Genomic DNA, 22,532 nt, shown 5'->3' on the forward strand with positions numbered 1-22,532 from the left:
GTTATTTATTAATAGTTTATTAAACTTATTTTTATTAGTTCATTTTAGTTATATATAACATTAGGATTTGTTATGATATAATTATACAGGCATAGATAAAATTTGCTCTAATTCAGTCCCCAATACTTCTCCTTTTCCTCCCTTCCTCCCTCTGTTTCTTTTATTATGTCTATCAATCTTTTTTTCTATTGATCTTTCTTCTATTTATTTATAGATTTTTTAAAAAAATTAGTGCCTTGTGGTTATACATAAAGGTAAGATTCATTTCTATATATGTAGGAAAGTTTGGTGAGATTCATTTCACTGTTCTTTCCCTTTCCCGTCCTTCCTTCCTCCCCTTCAGTCCCCTTCCTCTACTCACTGATCTTTCTTCTATTTTCATGGAATTCCCCACCTCCTTTTACTTTTTTTTTTATCTTTCCTATTTTGGTCTGACTTCCATATACCAGAGAAAACATTTGACCTTTGATTTTCTGGGTCTGGCTTATTTCACTTAGCATAATGGTCTCCAGTTCCATCCAGTTGCTGAAAAGTGCTATAATTTCATCCTTCTTTGTGGCCGAGAATATGCATTACATTTTTTTTTAATCATTCATCTGTTGTTGAGCACCTAGGTGGGGTTCCATAAAACTTGGCTATTGTGCATTGTACTGCTATAAACATTGATGTGGCTCCATCCCTCCATCACTTGCTGATTTTAGATCTTTTGATATATACTGATGAGTGGGATAGGTAGGGTATGGTGGTTTTATTCCTAGTTTTTTGAGCAGTCTCCATATTGCTTGGAATAAAGTATTTAGATAAAGTCACACTTTCTTATTCTGAACTATTCTGTAATAATTCCCTACCCAAACAGGAAAGGAACAGTGTAAATCTCCATTATAGCACTGGGATTGAATTTTCTCTCCCCAGGAAGTCTTGACAGGCAGGAGGAACATGAACAGTGACTGAAATATAGCTAGGATGGGGGAGAATGCAATTCTCCCCACCCCAGGAGTTTGCAAGGAGACCTTAGTTTACTAGGATCCGTTTGATCTACTGAGCTGGAAGTGGTTCTCTCTTGGCAAGAGAGAACTTGAGACTTGATTTATCTGAATTCTGACTTCCTTCCTTCCATGGGGGAGCAAAGAACTCTCTGGGTCATCTTATCTTTCATGGAATAAGAAGAATTATGGCCTGGGCCTTGTATTCATGAAAGATCTTAGGTATAGAATTTATTATTATTGCCAAATAAAGTCACACTGCCTTGTATTTATTGGTTGTATTAAAAATTATTTTTTGTGTTATCACTGAGTTATACCTCTAGCCATTCTTTATTTTTATTTTGAGATGGGGTCTTGTCAAGTTGCTGAGGCTGGCCTCAAATTTGTGATCTTCTTGTCTTAGCCTTCTGAGTTCCTGGAATTACAGGTATGTGTCACCATGACTGGCTTGTATGCAAAATTTTGATTGGTTAAAAATAAACAACTAAAATATACTACTATTTTAGTAAGTTCTGGAACTTTTAAAAAATATATTCTTTCTTTTTAATTTTTTATTGGTACTTTAAAATTATGCATGTCATTATGCCATATTTGTACATATGCATGACATATTTTGATCAATCTCATTCCCCAGTATCTTCCCTTTCACTAAAAACAATATATATATTTCACTAAAAACAATATAAATAATTTTTTTTTCATGTGGTGCTGGGGATTGAACCCAGGGCCTTGTGCATGTGAAGCATGCAGTCTTCCAACTGAGCTATAACCCCAGCCCAACAAATTTTTTTAGTATATCTACAGCCTGAAAAATGGAAGAAATCTAGTCCTTTCTAATCCCTGAGTGGCCTTATCTGCCATTCTCAGTTTATAGATAGAAATCAACTATAACAGTTGTAAAACATTACTTATGGTTCTGTATGTCCTGAAACAGTGCGGAAGATTGCATTCCTCTTTTAAGATAGGCACTAACAACAAAAGAAACCAGGAGTGACAATCTCCTGGACCATGCCATTATAGTTTGCAACCTAAACCGGCACCCAGGAAATCCAGTTCTGCCTGGCTCAGAGACACTGCCTTGGCAGGACTGGCCCTGCTCTGCAGCAGTGTTGCTGAACTTTCCTATCCCAATATCCTGGTCCTGGGGAGACAGCTGATCCTGAGGCATCTTAACTCTGTGCAGAAGTCATTGAAAGCTTTTTAAAAATTTCTCTTTCTTAATATATTTAAGATATATAGCACAACACTATGAGATATAGATAGAGAGTAAAATGGTTACTCCAGTGAAGCAAGTGAACACAGCCATCATCTCCCATGGTCCCTCCCCTACTCTCTTTTTAAAATTTAATTTGATCTTATTTTTATTTGTTCTTTTTAGTTATACATGACAGTGTAATGTATTTTTTTTTTTTTTTTTGGTTGGGGGTATTGGGGATTGAACTCATGGGCACTCAACCACTGAGTCATATCCCCAGCCCTGTTTTGTATTTCTGTTTAGAGACAGGGTCTCACTGAGTTGCTTAGCAGCTCCCCTTTGCTGAGATTGGCTTTGAACTCATGATCCTTCTGCCTCAGCCTCCCAAGCCACTGAGATTACAGATGTGCACCACTGCATCCCGCACATGACAGTAGAATGTATTTTGACATATTATACGTGCATGGAGTATAACTTATTCTAATTAAGATCCCATTTTTGCCTCACTCTGTGTGTGACAAGAGCAACTTGAGTCTAGTCATTTAGCAAATGTCATGAATGCAATACAATATTAGATCCCTATACTTGTTCGTTCTACATTATCTGTTTTGTGCCCTTTGACCTACATTTCCTCCTTTTACCCTGTCCCTGGTAACCACTGTCCCCCTCCCCCAGTTGGATCATTAAAGTCTTTATTTAAATATATTTTATTGGTGCATCATAACTATTCACAGTAGTGGGATTCATTGTTATACATTTGGTAACCACTGTTTTATTCTCTGTGTGTGTATGTATTTTATGTATGTATGTATGTATACACACACATACAGTTTCAAATATATATATATTTGGTATCGGGGATTGAACCCAGAGTGCTTGACCATTGAGCTACATCCCCAGCCCTTTTTATTTTTTATTTTGAGATACAGCTTCATTTTGCCCGATATTAGTATAGCCAATTAAGTTAACCAGGCTGGTCTTGAACTTGTGGTTCTCTTGTCTCAGCCTTTCAGGTCACAAGGATTACAGGTGAGTGCCACCGTGCCTACCTCTCTCTGGGTATTTTTTTAAAAATCCACACATAGGAGAGATCATGCATTATTCCTATCTGTATCTAGCCTATTTTACTCGGCATGATGTCTTCCAATTTTATCCATGTTGTGACAAATGGCAGGGTCTCCTTTGTTGAGACTGAATAATGTTCCATTGTATATACATGCTACAGTTTTTTTATCCATTTGTCTGTTGATGGACACTTAGGTTGTTTCCACATTTTGACTAATGCTGGAATGAACATGGGAGTGCAAATATCTTTATGTGGTGGTGATTTCATTTCTTTTGAATATATTTCCAGAAAAGAGATGCTAGGTCCGATGGTAGTTCTGTTTTTAATTTCTTTAGGAATTTCCATACTGTTTCAGAACTCTAGAAATTAACCAAAGGCTTACAAAATTCAAGGAGGGTTCTTTTCCCCCCAAGGAAAATGACTGACTATTGTATGAACAGTGAGCTTTGTGATGTTTTATTTTTATTTATTTATTTTTGTGGTACTGGGGATTGAACCTATGGGTGTTCTACCACTGAATTACATTCCTAGTCCTTTTTATCTTTTTAGTTTGGAACAGCGTCTCCCTAAATTGATAAGACCGTCCTTTAACATTGGATCCTCCTACTTCAGCCTCTGGAGTTGCTGGAATTATAGGAGCGCACTACCACATCTGGCTTCTGTGATGTTTAACTAGCCCTATTCCCACACCCTCTTTCCAGCTCAGTGGTAGCCTTGAAACCAGCAGCCTCAGAAGCCTAGTAACTATGGGAGGAGGTAGAATAGGTTTCAAGCTCCCCAAAGAGCTGACCTCCAGAAAATTGTCACTGTCAGGAAGACCCCAGGAAAAGTCCAATTCACAGGGTTTGTATTTGATCACTGGTAGCATTGGTCAAATTATTAGAGGCAATTTTTAAAATTGCAGCGTTCTGAGGTGGCAATACCCATTGATGCAAAAAATAGACTCGCCACAATCTTACAAAGAAAATCTGAGGATGTCTATAGGGGTTTTAAACAGCTCTTACTTATTCTTCGGGCCCAAGAAGGCAACAAGTACATGCAAACTTTAGCCACTCTCACTTCTGGTTTACCTTGAGGCTCTGTGCAGCAGGAAGTGAAGTCCAGGTCAGATTTATCACTTGCTGGAGGGCTGGGGTGTAGCTCAGTGGTAGAGTATGTTCCTAGCATGCACAGGGCCTGGTTTCTATCCCCAGTAGTGAACAACAATAAACTGCTGGTGTATTGGAGGTATCACAAACATGTACATGCACACACGCACACACACACAAACACACACACACACACAGTTTCTCAGAAAAGGAGTGAGGGAATTTAGCTGTCAAAGGAATTAAAGGGAATCTCAATTTCATTATTAGCTGACTGATAAGCTAGGCAAGCAGAGACTTCAGTGGGTACACGTGACAAAGAGTACAGATATTAAGGAATTAATCCGAGCAAGTCACTAAACCAACAAATAGGAGCAGCAGAACAGCAGCAGCAGCCAGAACAACAAACAGCAACAACGAAAATTCCTGAGGGAGTGGAATCTGATTTCTAGAGTTGCCACATTTTATTGTTTAAAACATCCAGTTTTCGGGCTGGAGATGTGGCTCAAGTGGTAGCGTGCTCGTCTGTCATGTGTGCGGCCCGGGTTCGATCCTCAGCACAACATACAAAAACAAAGATGTTGTGTCCGCCGGGAAAAAAAAAAAAAAAAAAAAAAAAAAAGGCCTGGGGTTGTGGCTCAGTGGTAGAGTGCTTGCCTAGCATGCACGAGGCACTGGGTTCGATCCTCAGCACCACATAAATGTAAAATACAAATATTGTATTCACCTAAAACTTAAGAATAAATATTTGAAAAAAAAAACAACATCCAGTTTTCAATAAAAAAATTGTGAGAATTGCAAAAAAAAATGAGAATATGGTTCATACAGGGGGAAGAAGATTGCTCAGGCTGGTTTCCCTGCAGAAGCCTAAATGTTGGATTAACTGGACAGATAATATTTCCTTATAATTATTTTTGCTTCTGTAAGGTCAGTAGTGATTTTCCTCTTTCATTCTTAAGTTTAGTGAATTTTGGGCTGGGGATATGGCTCAAGCGGTAGCGCGCTCGCCTGGCATGCGTGCGGCCCGGGTTCGATCCTCAGCACCACATACCAACAAAGATGTTGTGTCTGCCGAGAACTAAAAAATAAATATTAAATAAATATTAAAAAATATTCTCTCTCTCTCTCTCTCCTCTCTCACTCTCTCTAAAAAAAAAAAAGTTTAGTGAATTTTTTCTGGGGGTACTGGGGATTGAATCTAGAGGTACTTAACTAAGCCACATCCCTACCCCTTTTTTATTTCGATACACAGTCTTGCTAAGTTGCTTAGGGCCTTGCTAAACTGCTGAGGCTGGCCTTGAACTAGTGATCCTCTTGCTGCAGCCTCCTGAGTTGCTGGTATTACAGGTGTGACTGGCTCCCTAATTTTAGTAATTAGATTTTTTTCTCTCATTTTTCTTGGTTAAGCTAATTAAAAGTTTGTCAACTTTGTTGTTTCAAGGAGACAACTTTTTATTTTGTTGATATTTCCTATTTTCTACTTCATTTGTTTATACTCTAATCTGTATTTCTTTCATGGTAGATTGAACCTCTTACCATCACAAAATAATCTTCTTTATCTAAAGCAACAAATTTTGTCTTAAACTCTATTTTTTGCCTGATATTAGTATAGTCATTTAGAAACAGTGTCCCCAAATACATGAAGCAAAGACTGATCAAACCGAAGAGAGAAATAGATAGTTCAACAAAAATAGAGACTTTACATTCTATTAAAAAAAATAGAACAACTAGTCAGAGGATCAACTAGAAAATATAGAACAGTACTATAAACTAGGCTTAACACACACCTATAGAACAATTTATCTCATAGCAGCAGAATACACATTCTTTTCCTGTGCGCATCAAACATTTTTTTTTGGGATAGAACGCATATTAAATCATAAAATAGAGCTGGGCTTGTAGCTCAATAGTAGAGAGCCTGCCTAGCATGTGTGAGGCACTGGGTTCAGTTATCAGCACCACATGTAAATAAATAAAAAATAAAGGTCCATCATCAACTAAAAAATATTTAAAAAAATCATAAAATAAGGCTCAATCAATTTAAAAGGATTAAAATCATATGAAGTATGTTCTCTGAAGACAATGAAATATAAAGATATTTGGGGAGTTCACAAAATAGGTAGAAATTCAATGTCTCATTCTTTTTTTTTTTTTAAAGAGAGAGTGACAGAGGAGAGAGAGAGAGAGAGAGAGAGAGAGAGAGAGAGAGAGAGAGAGAGAATTTTTTAATATTTATTTTTTAGTTCTCGGCGGACACATCTTTGTTGGTATGTGGTGCTGAGGATCGAACCCGGGCCGCACGCATGCCAAGAGAGCGCGCTACCGCTGAGCCACATCCCCAGCCCCAATGTCTCATTCTTAAATAACTAATTTGTCAAGAAAGAAAATTCATAGCTGTAACCATCTATATATTAAGCATTTCCAAAATAAAAAAAAGCTTTTATGCTTCTAAGAACTCTGTCACACCAGTGAAAAGATAATCCACAGGAGGAAATATTTGCAAATTGTGTCCAATAAGAGAGTTGTATCCAAAATACACAAAGCTGTCTTATAACTCACAATAGACAATCCAATTAAAAAAAGGGAAAATGAATTGAATAAGACATTCTCCAAGGAAGATATTCAAAAGACCAATAAGTACATAAAAGATGTTCAACATCATTAGCCATTGGGAAATGAAAATCAAAACCACAATGAGACACCATTTCATACACACTAAGATGACTAAAATAAAGACAATAACAAAGGTTGATGGAGTTGTGGGAAAATTGGAACCTTCACTCACGCTAGTGGGAATGTAAAATGCTGCAGCCATTGTGGAAACTATTTGACAGTTCCTTAAAATATTAAACATAAAGTTACCCTATGACCCAACAATTTCATTCCTAGATATAAACGACCCCCCCCAATGAAAAACATAGATTTCCACAAAAACTTGTATGTGAATGTGTGTAGTAGAATTATTCATAACAGTCCCAAGATGGAAACAACTCTAATGCCATAAACTGATGAATGAATAAGTAAAATATATCCATATAATGAAATATTATTTGGCAATAAAAAGGGTTGCAGTATGGATACATGCTCCAACATTGATGAATCTTGAAAACATGATGCTGAGTGAAAGAAGCAAGTTACAAAAGATCAGACATTGAATAATAATTCTTCTTCTTTTTTTTTTTTTTTTGGTGTTTACTGGGGATTGAACCCAGGGCCTTGTGTATGCTAAGGAAGTACTCTACCACTCAACAACACCCCCAAGTCCCCTTCCCCTTTTAAAATTTGGGACACAGCCTTGCTAAATTTCTGAGGCTGGCCTTAAACTTGTGATCCTTCTGCCTCAGCCTGCTGAATTTCTAGGATTACAGGCATGTGGCACTGTGCCTGCCTTTTTTTAAAAAATTTATTTTTTAGTTGTAGTTGGACACAATACTATTGTTTTATTTATTTATTTTTATGTGGTGCTGAGGATTGAATCCAGGGCTTCACATGTGCTAGATGAGTGCTCTACCGCTGAGCCACAACCCCAGCCCGCTGTGTCTGTCTTTTGAATAATTCTTTTACATAAAATGTCCAGAATAGGTAAATACAAAATAGAGAGAGACACAAGGTTAGTGGTTGCTGGGAGATGGGGAAAGAGAAGAATGGGGAGTTACTACTGAGAGGTACAGAATTACTTTTTTTTTTTTTTTTTTTTTGCTGGAAAAAGCTTTAATTTTTATTGGTCCAAGGCTTGGGAGGGGCTCCATGGTGGTTAAAAAGCTGCCTAGGGGTTAGAGGGAGAGGCTCAGGCAGGCCAAAGCCCTGATGCCAGGAGATACAAAGGAGCCCCATCAAAGGCCACTGTACTCCAGGGCCTCTAGTCATGCTTGAGGGTGAGTCTTTCGAAGAGATACTCGCCCAGGCCAGCCTGGGGGCCCGCCAGACGGTGGAGGTTAGTCAAGTGGTCCCCCATCTTCTTGATGAGCTTCACCTCCTCATCAAGGAAGTGGTTCTCCAGAAAGTCACAGAGATGTGGGTCTGTGCCGGTAGAACCCAAGGCATGAAGATCCAAAATGGCTTGGTTCAGGTTCTTCTCCAGAGCCAAGGCAGCTTCAATGGCGTCCAGGGTGTTGCCCCACTCATCTTGAGAAGGTTTCTGCACGTCCTGGAAGAGGGCGAGGCCGCCGCGCTGGTTTTGCATCTTGAGGAGACGCTAGGAGGCCTCGCGCTTTTCCTCAGCCAACTCGCGGAAGAAGTGGCCCACGCCCTCCAGAGCCACATCGTCAAGGTGGAAATAGTAGCCCAGAGAGAGGTAGGTGTAGGAGGCGCGCAAATGCAAATTAAGCAGGCGGTTGACGGCAGCCTCCACCTCGGTGGAATAATTCTGACGAATCTGTGAGGTCATGGTTGGTCGTCAAGAAGGAGAAGAAATGATTTACAGTAGAAGGGGTAGAGAGAGAAGAGGGGAGGGGAGGGGAGGGGAGGGGGGATAGTAGAGAATAGGACAGACAGCAGAATACATCAGACACTAGAAAGGCAATATGTCAATCAATGGAAGGGTAACTGATGTGATACAGCAATCTGTATACGGGGTAAAAGCGGGAGTTCATAACCCACTTGAATCAAAGTGTGAAATATGATATATTAAAAACTGTGTAATGTTTTGAACTACCAACAATAAAAAAAATGTAAAAAATAAATAAATAAATAAATATAACCACACACACACACACACACACAAAAAAAAAACATAAAAAAAAAAAAAAGAAGGAGCTAACCACAAAAAACGGAGTTGGCTGGTCCTGGAAGCAGGTTCTGGGCGAGCAGATGGTCCTGGAGATTGTAAATGGAGATCAGATTGGAAGGCGGTTGGAAGCTGGAAGAAAAGGGAGTCCCCGGCTCTGTTCCGTCCAAACACTGTTGAAGCAAGAAGCAGATCCGTGGGACCTCCAGGCTGGTTGGTTCCAGAATTACTTTTTGGCATGAAGAAAATGTTCTAAAATTGCATAGTGGTGATGGTTGCACACTTTTGTGAACATACTAAAAACCACATATGTTAAATGAGTGGTACATAAATCATACCTCAATAAAGCTGTAAAAATAATAAAAATAAACCAGGTGTTCCTTCTTTGCCTCTCTACTTAAAAAAAAAAAAAAAAAAGGAGCAATGATTTCTGCTCTTGGATCACTGGTTCTCAACTAGGGCCAATTTTATCCTCCAGGAGACATTTGACAATGTCTGGAGTCATTTTGGTGTCACTAGTGGAGGGAAGGAGGCTACTGCTATGGAGTGGATGGTGACCAGGTATGCTGCTAAACATCCTAGGATATATCACCAAGTCCCACAACAGAGTTACCTGGCCTCAAATGTCAATAGTGCTGAGGTTGAGAAATTCTGCCTTAGATCAAGCTCCACCAGGAAAGAATACATGGAGCATCCTATTTTCCCCCACAACTGCAGAGGTAGTTTGGTATAATAGCATTCCTTGTGTTGAGGGAAGTTATTTGACACATCTTAGAAAACTCACTGTCAAGGTAATGGTAAGGCTATGGACCACCCTCTCTCTCCAGGAGTGGCCTTGGTTTTATTTCCAAAAATAGTTGTACTTCTCTGTGTAATCTGTCTCTGTTTTATCTCACTGACATGGTTAACTCAAGAATGGGCCAGACTGTCCTTTTCGGGTTGGTTGCTAAACAGTTTTGAGCTGAACTTGTGGTCACCCTTAGGAAGGGCATAGATCTTACTTTAGACAATTTTTAGTTTCATTCCTGACTCTGTTTTATATCCCTACCTTTCTTTTTAAATTTTTTTTCTTTTTCTTTATTTTCTTAAGCAATTAAATCTTGCCACATTATGGTGTTCTATATGTCATGGTAGCTATTTATGTTGTGCCCTTTAAACAAGTAAATATAAATAGCAGGGATCTCCTTAGCTATGGGATCAGGGTAGAAGGAGACAGGTAATTGGCCAGAGTTGTGGGTGGTGTGATAGAGGTACAGTGGGGACTGTGGCAAGGACCAATGACCTGCCCATGGGGTGCACTCTCTCCTGCTCTAGGATCTGGCATGGTGGTGGGAGTCAGGATGTGAGATGCTGGGGTTTCTGGGAAGGTCAGCTGTTCCTAGGTTGCTTTGTAGGACACTGTAATCTCTTGGTGTTGTAAAGAGTTGGATTTTCAAAGGACAAGTAACAGATGTGGGGACAGAGCTTGTGGGGAGATGGGGGTCTCAAGATGGGCAGAACTGTGTGCTGGAGAGTATATTGGGGTTCTCTCCAGGGATTTGTCTTCCAGATTTCAGGTCTCATCTCCATCCTTGTTGGCCAAGTGACTGAAATCACTTGGCTTCTAAATTTTCCTATCACTGAAATAGGCCAGTGATTAATACCTGCCAGGTCGGTCTCTAGGGCTGATGTGAGGCCAAATGGGATAATGCAGGGAAATTGCTCAAGTGATCTATTCAGGTTAGGATGCCATTTTTTTTTAATGTTGAGGGTGAGATTAATTGTGGAGTTCTTGTGGCTATAATTATTGCTGTGCTGCTGGAGACGTTCTTATTTGTAGCAGGTAATTACTGCTGCGGAGGCACTGGAGGCAATGAAGCTGGGGAGCAGAGGTGAGGGATACAGGGAGACTTGGTTGGCCCTAGGGAATTAATTAAAACCTCCCCAGCAGTCACAGGGAGAAAGTATTTGTTAATCATTAAGTTGCATCTGGTTGGATGCAAGTTACTGCTCAAACTTGAAGTGTAAGAAGGATCTCAGGGGGTTGAAGAGGCTCTTCCCTGTCCCAAGTTTTCTCTCTCAGGAGCACGTAATCCCTGTGAGATCTTCCTTTACCCAGTTATCCATAAGAAAGCAAGCTTGGCCCAGGGGAGTCCAGAAGTTCTGGGGCTCAGAGTAATGGCTTTCTCAGCCTTATCTGTTTTTTTTTTTTATGGTTTCTAGGGAAAAAACACCTCAATTCTAGTTTCTTCAGTGTATGTGCAATGTTTTCAGCTTGAGACCAGTTTCATCTTCTTATCTTTGAGAGGTTGACCAACAGCCTCTGGTCCCTTTTCTCTTATTTTCACATTATTCTTTAGTTCACTTTCCCTCTCTGTGGCTTCCCCCATGTCCCTCCATCAGTGCACACCTCAAACACTGCAGCCCCTCACCTACACGTTTACCTGAATGGAAACATCCCCCTTGGGGTGAGAGCAACTCCTGCTTAAACATTTTCATGGCACTTATGGCCCGGCTCCTTGCCCTTAGCTCTCTCTGCTCATTGGCACTCAGAGTACCCCTGCCTTGGGGGGCATCAGGGAAGTTCTGTTCTTGTCTCTGGACATGTTTTCCTCTCTCTTGCCAGTGCCAACTTCTTGCACCCTCTTTGTTCCTGCCTCAGTGTGCCTACTGCTCCCTGGGATCTCTTGTAAAACACTGAGTTCTGCTGCTGAGGCAGGAGCATGGAAGAAGCTTCTATCCTGGGGCAGAAAAGGGCACGTTATGGTTTGGATATGAAGTATCTCCCAAAGCTCCTGTTAATGCAGGAATATCTGGAAATAAAATGATCAGATTATGAGAGCTGTAACCTAATCAGTCCATCCTAGTTTGAAGGGACTGGGTTATAACTGTAGGCATGTGGGGCAGGGCTGAAGGAGGTAGATCACTGCGGGTGTGCCCTAGAAGGGGGCATTTTCCCTGAGGCCTCTTCCTCTCCCTCTTTCACTCTCTGCTTTCTGATTGGCTTTCCTCTGCTGGGCCCTTCCCCCATGATGTACTTCTTCACATTGGGCCCAAAGCAATGAAGTTGGCCATCGATGGACTGAGGCCTCTGAAAATGTGAGCCCCAAATAAACTTTTCCTCCTCTAAGTTGTTCTTGTTGGGCATTTTGGTATTTGACACAAAAAGCTAATTGAAACAGGGCATATGGCTGGAACCATATGTTTATCTGATATCCTGGTGGTTTCATGTAGGCCTCTGAACTTTACATATTAGATTTCAGAGAAGTGTGTGTCTGGGATCTTGTCCCCACTGAAATGCCTTTAGGCCTTCAGGGACCCAGTTGTGATACATTATATCATCAATGCTCCCTTCCTTCTCTAACTTTTGATCCCTGTATTATACCTCAAACTCTGTGATGGAACAGGGCTGGCTACTGTTACTGTTGGGAATTGATCTTGGGATTTCCTGGTTACTCTTCCTACGAGTAGGATTGCCACCACACACACACACACACACACACACACACACGTGCACACACAAGATATACATTCACAGAACTTTAGTAGATGAGTAGGTAGAACAGAGACCTAGAGAGACCCTGACCATTCCTAGCTCTGTCCCTTGGTGACTATGGATAAATTGTATATTCTCTCCACCTGTTTTCCTCTTCTGTAACATGACGCAATTAGAGCAGACATCTCCAAGGCATCTTCTTTCTGTGATCTAGATGCTGACAGATTACAAAGACATGTGGGCTGAGTGTTGGATTTGGAGGCTGGGTTTACAGCATTCAGTTGTACTGGCTTTGGGGACAGATGGGCTGGGTTTGAGTTGTGGCTCTGTTTCTGTCAGTCTGTATGACCTTGGACAAGTATTTCATCTCTATTAGCACAGTTTCCTTATCCATGGTGTGAGATTATTTAAACCTTGTTGTAACTATGACACATGTTGTTACCAGCCTTAGCTCTTCCAAAACAATAGAAGTTTTTCCTTCTTTTTATAAAAATGCTTTTATTGGTACATTATGGTTATGCATAATAAGTTGGGTTCATTTTTTTAAAGAGAGAAATTTTTAAAATATTTTTTTTTCAGTTTTCGGTGGACATAACATCTTTATTTTATATTATGTGGTGCTGAGGATCGAACCCAGTGCCCTGCACAAGCCAGGCGAGTGCGCCACCGCTTGAGCCACATCCCCAGCCCAGTTGGGTTCATTTTGACACAATCAAACATGCAAGGAATTTAATTTGCTCCATTTCAGTCCCCAGTGCCTGCCTTTTCCTTCCCTCTTCCCTCCCATATTCTCCTTCCTCTACTCTATTGGTTTTCCTTCTATTTATTTATTTATTTTTAAATATTATTTTTTAGTTGTAGATGTGCACAATACTTTTATTTTATTTATTTATCTTTCTTTTTTTAATGTGGTGCTGAGGCTCAAACCCAGGGCCTCATGCATGCTAGGCAAGCACTCCAGCCAGAGCCACAACCCTAAACCATATTTATTTAAAAAAACTTGTTCTTTATAGATATACGTAAAGGTGGCATTCACTGTAGTACATTTATACATTCACATAGCACAATTTTGTCAAATTAATTCCACCTTTCCTCCCCTTTCCCATCCCTCTTCCTTCTCCCTCAATCTCCCCTTACTTTGCTCTAGCTTCTATATGTGAGAGAAAACATTCAATCTTTAACTTTCTGAATCTGTTTTATTTCAAAAGCATGATGTTGTCCAGTTCCATTTATTGGCAAATGCCATAATTTCATTCTTTTTATGGCTAAGTAAAATTCCATTGTGTATATATACCACATTTTCTTAATCCATTGTCTGTTGACCTGTGCTGGTTCCATAACTTGGTTATTGTGAATTGCACTGCTATAAACATTGATATGGTTGTATCACTATACTATGATGATTTTAGTTCTTTAGGATAATGGGATAGGTGGGTCATGTGGTGGAGCCTTTCCTAGTCTATTCAGGAACTTCCATACTGATCTCCATAGTGGTTGTACTAATTTATAACCCCACCAACAATGTATGAGTGGCCAGCATTTATTATAATTTGTATCTTGGTAATTACCATTCTGATTGGAGTGAGACAAAATCTTTTTTTTTAAGACAGTGAGAGAGAGAGAGAATTTTTAATATTTATTTTTCAGTTTTTCATCGGATACAACATCTTTGTTTTGTATGTGGTGCTATGATCGAACCCTGGCTGCACGCATGCCAGGCGAGCGCGCATGCCAGGCGAGCTCGCATGCCAGGCGAGCTCGCTACTGCTTGAGCCACATCCCCAGCCCCAAGACAAAATCTTAAGTATAGTTTTGATCTGCATTTTCCTGGTTGCTAGATATAATAAACATTTAAAAAATATTTGTTGGTCATTTGTGTTTCTTCTTTTGAGAAATATCAGTTTAGTTTTTTTTGCCCATTTATTGATTGTTTTTTTTGAGTTCTTTATATATTCTGAATATTAATCCTCTGTTGGAGGAGTAGCTGGTAAAGATTTTCTCCCAGTATGTAGGCTGTCTCTTCACACTCTCAATCATTTCCTTTGATATGCAGAAGCTTTTAAATTTGATGCCATCCCACTTATTGATTCTTGGTTTTATTTCTTGAGCTTTAGAGATCCTGTTAAGGAAGTCTGTGGCTGCACCAATATGATGGAGTGTTGACCCTATGTTTTATTCTAGCAGTTGAAAAGTTTCTGGTCTAATTCCTAAGTGTTTGATTCATTTGTATTGACTTTTTTGAAGGGCAAGAGATAGGGATCTGGTTTCATTCTTCTACATATGGGTATCCAGTTTCCCTTGCACCATTTGTCAAAAGCTATATTTTCTCCAATATGTATTTTTAAACATATTTTTTTAGTTGTAGATGGACACACTATCTTAATTTTATTTATTTATTTTTATGTGGTGCTGAGGATCTAACCCAGTGCCCCATACATGCTAGGCAAGCACTCTACCACTGAGCCTCAGCCCCAGCTCCTCCCATATGTACTTTTGGCATGAAATTTAACTTGATCTGTTTCTATCCCTGGAGTCCCTTCTTTTCTTTCCCTCCTTCTCTGCCCCATTCCTCTTGCTCTACTCTACTGGCCTGCCTTCTATTTATTTATCTGTTTTTAATTGTTGCTTTATAGATATACATAAAGGTGCATTTCACTGTGGTATATTTTTCTATGAACATAGCAGAATTTTTTATTTCAGTTTTTCTCCATTCAGTATGATATTGGCTTGGGTTTGTCATATATATATATATATATATATATATATATATATATATATATATGAACTTAATAATATTGAGGTAAATTTTTTCTATCCTTAATTTCTCCAGTGTTTTTTATTTTTTTAACACAAATGGCTGCTGTATTTTATCAAAGGCCTCATAGGAGTTTTTCTTGACCTTAATTTCTTTTTGTGAAGACTGAGAGGATGAGTAGATTTTCAAGGCTCTTATTTTTATCATTTCCTCATCTATCAGTTCAGGTAGTCAGTTTTTAAGGTGGCTTTTCAGAGATTAACCACACGGAGGCAGTGTGATCCCATTTACAAGAATGCCGCAATCCAGCTGCTCCAGAACTGTGCAGACTTTTGTGGTGGAAAATAAAAAAATCCCAGCAAAGCTCCCCCCACCTCAACCAAAACACTTTCTTTTTGATTCGTTTTCCAGAGTCCACCACATCTATTTTTGTTTACAACTCCTTTTAATTGGAAATTACAGACGTGTTGAACATTATAAATCTGGAAACAACTTTGACAGCTCATTTGGAGGTTCTAGCAGGTGAGTACAGCCATTCCTACACCCTTGCCCCAAGAATAGTCCTTCTCTATCAGGGAAAGTTGTCCTCTTCCTCTGAAGGCTTAGCTTTGGGAGGAAGTGAGGGAAGAAGGGGACACATACCTAGCCAGACAAATCAGCCAAGTCAACCCAGTCTGGTGACAGATGCGACAGAGCCCCCTCTCCACCATTCCAAAGCTGGAAACAGTTAAGAACTAGTCATTCCATGTTCTGCTTGTAGTCCATATTTTATTCTGACTCCACTGAGGATTGAAGCCAGGGCCTCATGCATGCTAGACTAGCACCCTTACTGAGCTATACCCTTAGACCTGTTTGTAGCCTTTCTACCAGGAATACTTTTAAAAAATGCATAGTGATGATTGGAAGCATTCACTATTGACCTAATTAAAAAGTCAAACCAGTGATAAAATATTTCCAAAGATACAAAAGTAGGCATAATTGATTGAAAATAAATTAGACATTAAAATATAAATATGAATTAATTCCATCATTTTATTTTAATGTTTTATATAGTTTTTCACCTATTGTATGATCAGTGAATTTAAAATATAGCAAAAATATAGTAACAACTGCAAAAACTAAAAAAGAACCTATTTAATTCCCCCAATCCATTCCATTTAGAGCTTTTCATTGTCAGTACTTTGGTCTCTCTCTCTCTCTCTCTCTCTCTCTCTCCTATCTTAATAAAATTTTTTATTGAAAATTTAATGTTTTTATCTTGTTTTATTACTTTGCAATATATTCCAAATGTCCTTCCATGTCAATAAAGCAGTTTTTTTTTTTTTGGTTCCAGGGATTGAACCCAGGGGTGCTTAACTGTTGAGGCACATCCCCAGCCCTTTTTTATATTTTATTTAGCGATAGGTTCTTGCTGAGTTGCTTAGGACTTCACTAAATTACTGAGGCTGACTTTGAACTTGCAATCCTCCTGCCTCAGCCTCTTGAGTCACTGGATTACAAGGTGCACCATTGTACCTGGCTAATAAATAAACTTTTAAAAAGAGAAACAATTTTATTTTAGGGTAGCTCTGACTTAAAGAAAAATTGCTAGGATTGTATATGGAATTCCCATATATTCTACATTCAGTGTTCTCTCTTAGTAATACCTTTTACAATTTATGAAGTTCATTGATATATAATGGTTAATTGAAGTCCAAATTTTATTCAGATTCCCTTAGTTTTTACTTACTGTCCTTTTCCCGTAACTACCATATCACATTTTAGTTGTCATGTTTCTTTAGTTTCTTTGGCTTTTTTTTTTCTTTTGGGGAACTTGAAAGTTTTGAGGAGTCTCGACTGGAATCTGTTTGATGTTTTTCTCATGATTAGCCTGGGGTTATGGGGGAAGGCCACAGAGGTGAAGTGCTCTTTTCATCAAATCATATTGAAGGCATGTTCTATCAGCATGATTTATCAGGGTTGATGTTGACCATGGTCACCTGGCTGAGGTGGTGGTGGGCAAGTTGTTCCACTGTCGGTACACAGCTCCCTCCTCTTTCTGTAAAGAATGTGCAGTCCACACGTCCCTTTTTGAGGGCAAATTACCTGCATAAATTATTTGGAATTTAAACAATTTAAACGTGTTTATTTATCTGAATTTAAATTTGAACAACCTAAAAAAGAAAATAACCCAAGTAAAGAATAGGCTGCGGGGCTGGGGATGTGGCTCAAGCGGTAGCTCGCTCGCCTGGCATGAGTGCGGCCCGGGTTCGATCCTCAGCACCACATACCAACAAAGATGTTGTGTCCGCCAAGAACTAAAAAATAAATATTGAAAATTCTCTCTCTCTCTCTCTCTCTCTCCTCTCTCACTCTCTCTTAAAAAAAAAAAAAGAAAAAAAGAATAGGCTGCTTTGAATTAAAAGGGTCTCCCTAGATCACTAAATGGGACATGAACATGTGTCAGAGAAGAACATTTATTTTTCATTTAATTGATACATGTATTTGGAAGGTATTTATTCATTGAGCTATTAGTGACTGAGGCATCCTCTTGGGTCACCTTTGTGATCCCCTGCTGCAGGGGAAACCATCTGCCCCACTAAGATCTAAGAGAGACTTTCCTGTTTTAGAAGTTTAGAGAACACTGCAGCCTCTTTCAGGAGCTGGGGAGTGGATATAAATCCTGGGATGGGTTGGGAGTTGCTATTTCAACAGTTCTTTTGTTTGAGGAATAGCACTATTTTCCAAAAAGTTTTTTTTTTAAAATTACTTTCCAGACAGTGTAAAGGAGGGCTAGGAACTAACTCCGATGGGCGGGGCAGAGGACAGCTCTGGAAACAGTGGATTGAGCAGGCAGCCTACAGAAACCGACCAAGGAGTTAGAACACTGGGCATCTGAGCCCAGCTTTATTCAGGCCTTGCTGAGGGACCGTGGATACATGCCAGCCCCTCTACATGGATCTCAGTTGTCCTTAGGAGGATGCTCCACACCCTGACCTGACTGCAGGCAGCTTAGCACTGTGATGTGGCAGAAGGAAGCCACTTCCTCCCTCCTTTTTTATTTCCCCCATCTACTTTCCTCTCCACCCTCTGCTCTGGGATCTAGGCTCTTGGGAGGACTGAGCTGCTATGATGTGCTGCCAGGAGGCACATTCTGAGGGCCATGGGGACCCCTCTGCGGGTAAAAGCTGCACAGGCTCCCGTGCTTTGGCCTTCAGTCCTGTATCTTCTCTCTTTCACTCTCACTTTATTGTCGGACTCACTTAACTCTCTGCCTCAGTCTCTTTCTGCCAGCTTTGTTTATTCTGTCTGCTCACCCACTTTTCTGCCCGTAGTCTCAATCAGTTTCTTAAGCTCTTTGCTCCTAAACCCAGTACCTGGACAAGTGGAATAAACCACCTTGGTGTTTGTCAAACCCCCAGCATCCAGGGTAGTCTGCAATCTTCCCTTTAACTCCCTTGGTTTTTCTTCCTTCTGCTCTGAGGCATTTTTTTCCGGGAAGGAGTCAAAGCAGCCCGGGGCTCACCCATCCTACTCTGGAGAGCTGGGATGTTCTTAGGGACTTTCCCACATCTTCTCTGCTGCAGCCCTTGTCTTGCCTGGCTACCTCCTGCTGCTGCATGAGCCCTCTTTATTTTCCTTTTTCTAGTCTGGCTTCAGGGACATGGAGAGTGGCAATGGCTCAGCAGTAACTGAGTTTGTTTTGATTGGGTTCTCAGGTTTTGGCTCTTTCCGGGGCCCTCTGTTTTGGGGGGTGCTCTGCATTTACTTGATCACCTTGCTGGGCAACTCCCTGATCATCTTCCTTACACTGGCAGACTCTGCTCTGCATTCCCCCATGTACTTCTTCCTTCGCCACTTCTCCCTGGTGGAGGTCCTATATACCACCACCATTGTGCCTAGGATGCTGGCTGATCTCCTCTCCTCCTGCCCGACCATCCCACGTGCCAGCTGCTTCACCCAGCTGTATTTCTTTGCCCTCTTTGGCATCACGGAATGCTGCTTGCTCACTGCCATGGCCTATGACCGGTATGCCGCCATCTGCCGACCGCTGCACTATCCCACCCTGATGAACCAGGCAGCGTGTGTGGGCATGGTGGGGGCCTCCTACCTCATGGGTGTCATCACTGGCACCACTCACTCCATCTTCATCTTCACCTTGCCCTTCCATGGTGCCAACACCGTCCATCACTTCCTGTGTGACATCCTGCCGGTGCTGAGACTGGTTAGTGGGAGCCCCTTCTGGGGTGAAGTGGGGAACCTTGCTGTCACGGTGGCCTTTATTCTGACCCCCTTCTCACTGATTGTGATCTCCTATGCCTGTATTCTTGCCACTATCTTTGGGGTTGCAACATCCCAGGGGCGTCGAAAAGTCTTCTCTACATGCTCTTCTCACTTGTTTGTGGTCATGCTCTTTTTTGGGACTGGGACTGTTGCCTATATGAAGCCTCAGGCAGGCTCCTTTCGGGACATGGACCAGATCCTTGCTGTCTTCTACACAGTTGTCACCCCCATGTTAAACCCTTTTATCTACACTCTGAGGAACAAGGAGGTCACAGGAGCCATGAGGCGACTCATGAAGAGATACCTTTGGAGCCCTTGATGCTGCTTCCTGGCTCCTGAATTCCTGGAGGCAAGGACCTGATCTCTGGCTGTTTTTGAGGAGGAGGGAGAAGCAGGGACCTGCGGTGCACAGGGTCTAGCCTGCCTTGTGTTGGTGTGAGAGTGTGGATTTCCTTGCTCCACTCAGCATGAGGGCCCAAGGCACCAATGTGTTGCTCGAAGCTCTGCTTCTGGGGCCTGTTTCTATGGCCTTGACCTGACTTGACTGTAGGCTCAGAGCTGGGCAAACTCACCCTTAAGCTGTTCCTCTTCCTATTTCTCCCAGAGACTCCTCATTGCCAGCCTTTCTCTCTGGCATCGGGCACCTCTGCTGCAACAAAAGCTCCTTTACTCCAGTGCAATGACCAGCCTGGGTGTCTATGGTGCCAGGGAAGGAACAGGGGCAGGGAGTAGTTGGTTTGAATTTGGAAGTTCAGGAGACAAGTCTTGGAGCTTCTTTGGTCTGGCGGCACTAGTCCAGTTAGTTTGCTCCTGACTGAAGACTTCTTTCTGGGGGTTCCTGGAAGTTGGTGTTCTCTGCTGAACCTCTTTGCCCAGCCCCTTGACAGACTTGCTCCTCATTTCTCCCTCTTTTCCCACGGTGGAAATGCACACCATCTCTTTTCCCTGGCTCTGATCAGAAGGTCTGACTTAGACCTTACACTACCAAAATGACACTTTCGTTTCCAGCAATATTTCTACTTGGAGTCCACTTAATTTTTCTGGCCAGAGGGATCCGCAACCACTTTACTTTTTCTTGGGGAGCCAGTTCTTGCTTGTTTGCAAATTCTCCTTCAGTTAGAAGCCACAGAAGGGAGCCGCACAGTGCGGGAAATCACTCAAGGCACAGAACCTTTAAATAGTATTGATTTTTTTCCTTTCCCAGTTTACAAAAATAGCACTGTTAATTGCAGAGAATCTTGCATTCAGAAGAAAAGAAATATTGACATTTTTGTTGGTAATAATGTCCTTGGGAAATTACTGCAGCCTGTTTTAGTCTGTATATGTATATATATGCATATGTCTGAAAACTAAAAATGAGATTATTATTATTTTTTTTTAAGAGAGAGTGAGAGAGAGAGAATTTTTAATATTTATTTTTTAGTTCTCGGCGGACACAACATCTTTGTTGGTATGTAGTGCTGAGGATCGAACCCGGGCCGCACACATGCCAGACGAGCACGCTACCACTTGAGCCACATCCCCAGCCCTAAAAATGAGATTATATTGTCTAAATTGCTTTGTAATAAATTTTCTACTTTTTTAAACTATATTTTAACATTGTACAATATCAGGAGACTTTTAAAACATGCTTTTAATATCTAAAATACTTTTATGGATGTAGTATAATTTTAAGTAATTTCCTATCATTGGATTAAAGGATTTTTTGTTGTAAATATTGTTGAAATAGATATGATTATACTTATATCTTTGTATATTTATTTTATGCTTTCATTAACACAGAATTCTAGAAATGGAAATGCTGAACCAAATTGTTTCTGAAACATTCTGCCAAATTACCCTCCACAAGAATTTTTATTGTTTTATGGTTCAATCAAATGGCTTTCCCCACAATTTTCAGGGCAGGGAAATAGACTAAGAGTCAGAAATGAGTTGGGACTAGATAGCCCAGAAAAGAGGAGGATGGGTGAAGGTACAGATTGGTATTTAATATTCTTAGAGGGCAGAAAGAATCCACTGAGAAAGCTATGGACTGGCTTTTCCTCAGTTTATTGAGCACAGGGTAATATGATATCATAAGGCATCAGAATTAGGCCCAAGGGAGTGCTTTATGAAAGATTTGGTGTCTGAACAAAACAAGGAGAGAGATGTTGCCCTTTTCTCCTTTGTTCTGAGCTGAGAGTGGAGGCAGAAGAAGAAGGATATGGTGGAGCTGGACTCATCTGGCTCTGAGAATCTTCCTGCTTCTCTCCTCAGCATGGTGACCATCAGCTCGAGAGGCTCAAGTCCTTATTTTTAAGGTGCTCCGTTAAAACACAGGGCACCCGATTAAATTCAAATTTCAGGTAACCAACAAATAAATTGTTAGTATGTCTCTTGAAATATTTAGCTTGAAGGATCAGATTGTTTTATCTTTCTGGGGAAAATATTTTGGACATGTTTACACTTAAAAAAATCGTTTATCCAAAATCCAAATTTAACTAGGTGTCCTGTATATTTAATTTCAAACATGAGAGCCCCCATAGCCAGGTTCTGTTTAAGCAGGACTGGAACTGCATGCAGTTAGAGGTGAGGATCTAAGTAGAAATCTCTGATGAACTCTATTTAGGAGGAAGGAATGGTTTCCTTTGATGTGAATTCTGAGCATGATCAGAATTCCATTCTTGGTACCTGTGTGAACAGTGGCCTTCCTTATCTAAAATCAGAATTATAATAGTTCCTGCGTTCCTCATGATTGTTGTGAGGATTAAATGCAGCCGTCCCCTCTCCCCCTTTACCACATAATTTCTTTGCATTACCCGAAATTTCCTTCTTTATTTACTTATGACTTCCTTCATTAAAATGCAGTGTCCCATAAGGGTAGGGATGTTGCCTATCTTGTTCACCTTGTATATTCCTGGTACTTAGAATTAGTGTCTAGAACATAGCAGATGATCAATAGATATTTGTAAAAAAAGGTAAACAAATAGCTTTAATAAAACTGC

General features: G+C 40.6%; 1 protein-coding gene and 1 pseudogene across 1 annotated transcript; one reads left to right on the top strand and one right to left on the bottom strand.

Annotated features, from left to right (window-relative positions):
- Positions 1–8,155: 8,155 nt before the first annotated feature.
- Positions 8,156–8,716, bottom strand: LOC144255159 (ferritin light chain-like; annotated as a pseudogene).
- Positions 8,717–18,928: 10,212 nt separating this feature from the next.
- On the top strand, positions 18,929–19,867 carry LOC113189624 (olfactory receptor 10P22-like). Its single transcript, XM_026398492.1, has one exon. The coding sequence runs from the start codon at positions 18,929–18,931 to the stop codon at positions 19,865–19,867; it is 939 nt and encodes a 312-aa protein (XP_026254277.1).
- The last annotated feature ends 2,665 nt before the right edge of the window (positions 19,868–22,532 follow it).

This window comes from Urocitellus parryii, chromosome 5, assembly GCF_045843805.1.
Source record: "Urocitellus parryii isolate mUroPar1 chromosome 5, mUroPar1.hap1, whole genome shotgun sequence".
NCBI classification, from domain to species: domain Eukaryota; kingdom Metazoa; phylum Chordata; class Mammalia; order Rodentia; family Sciuridae; genus Urocitellus; species Urocitellus parryii.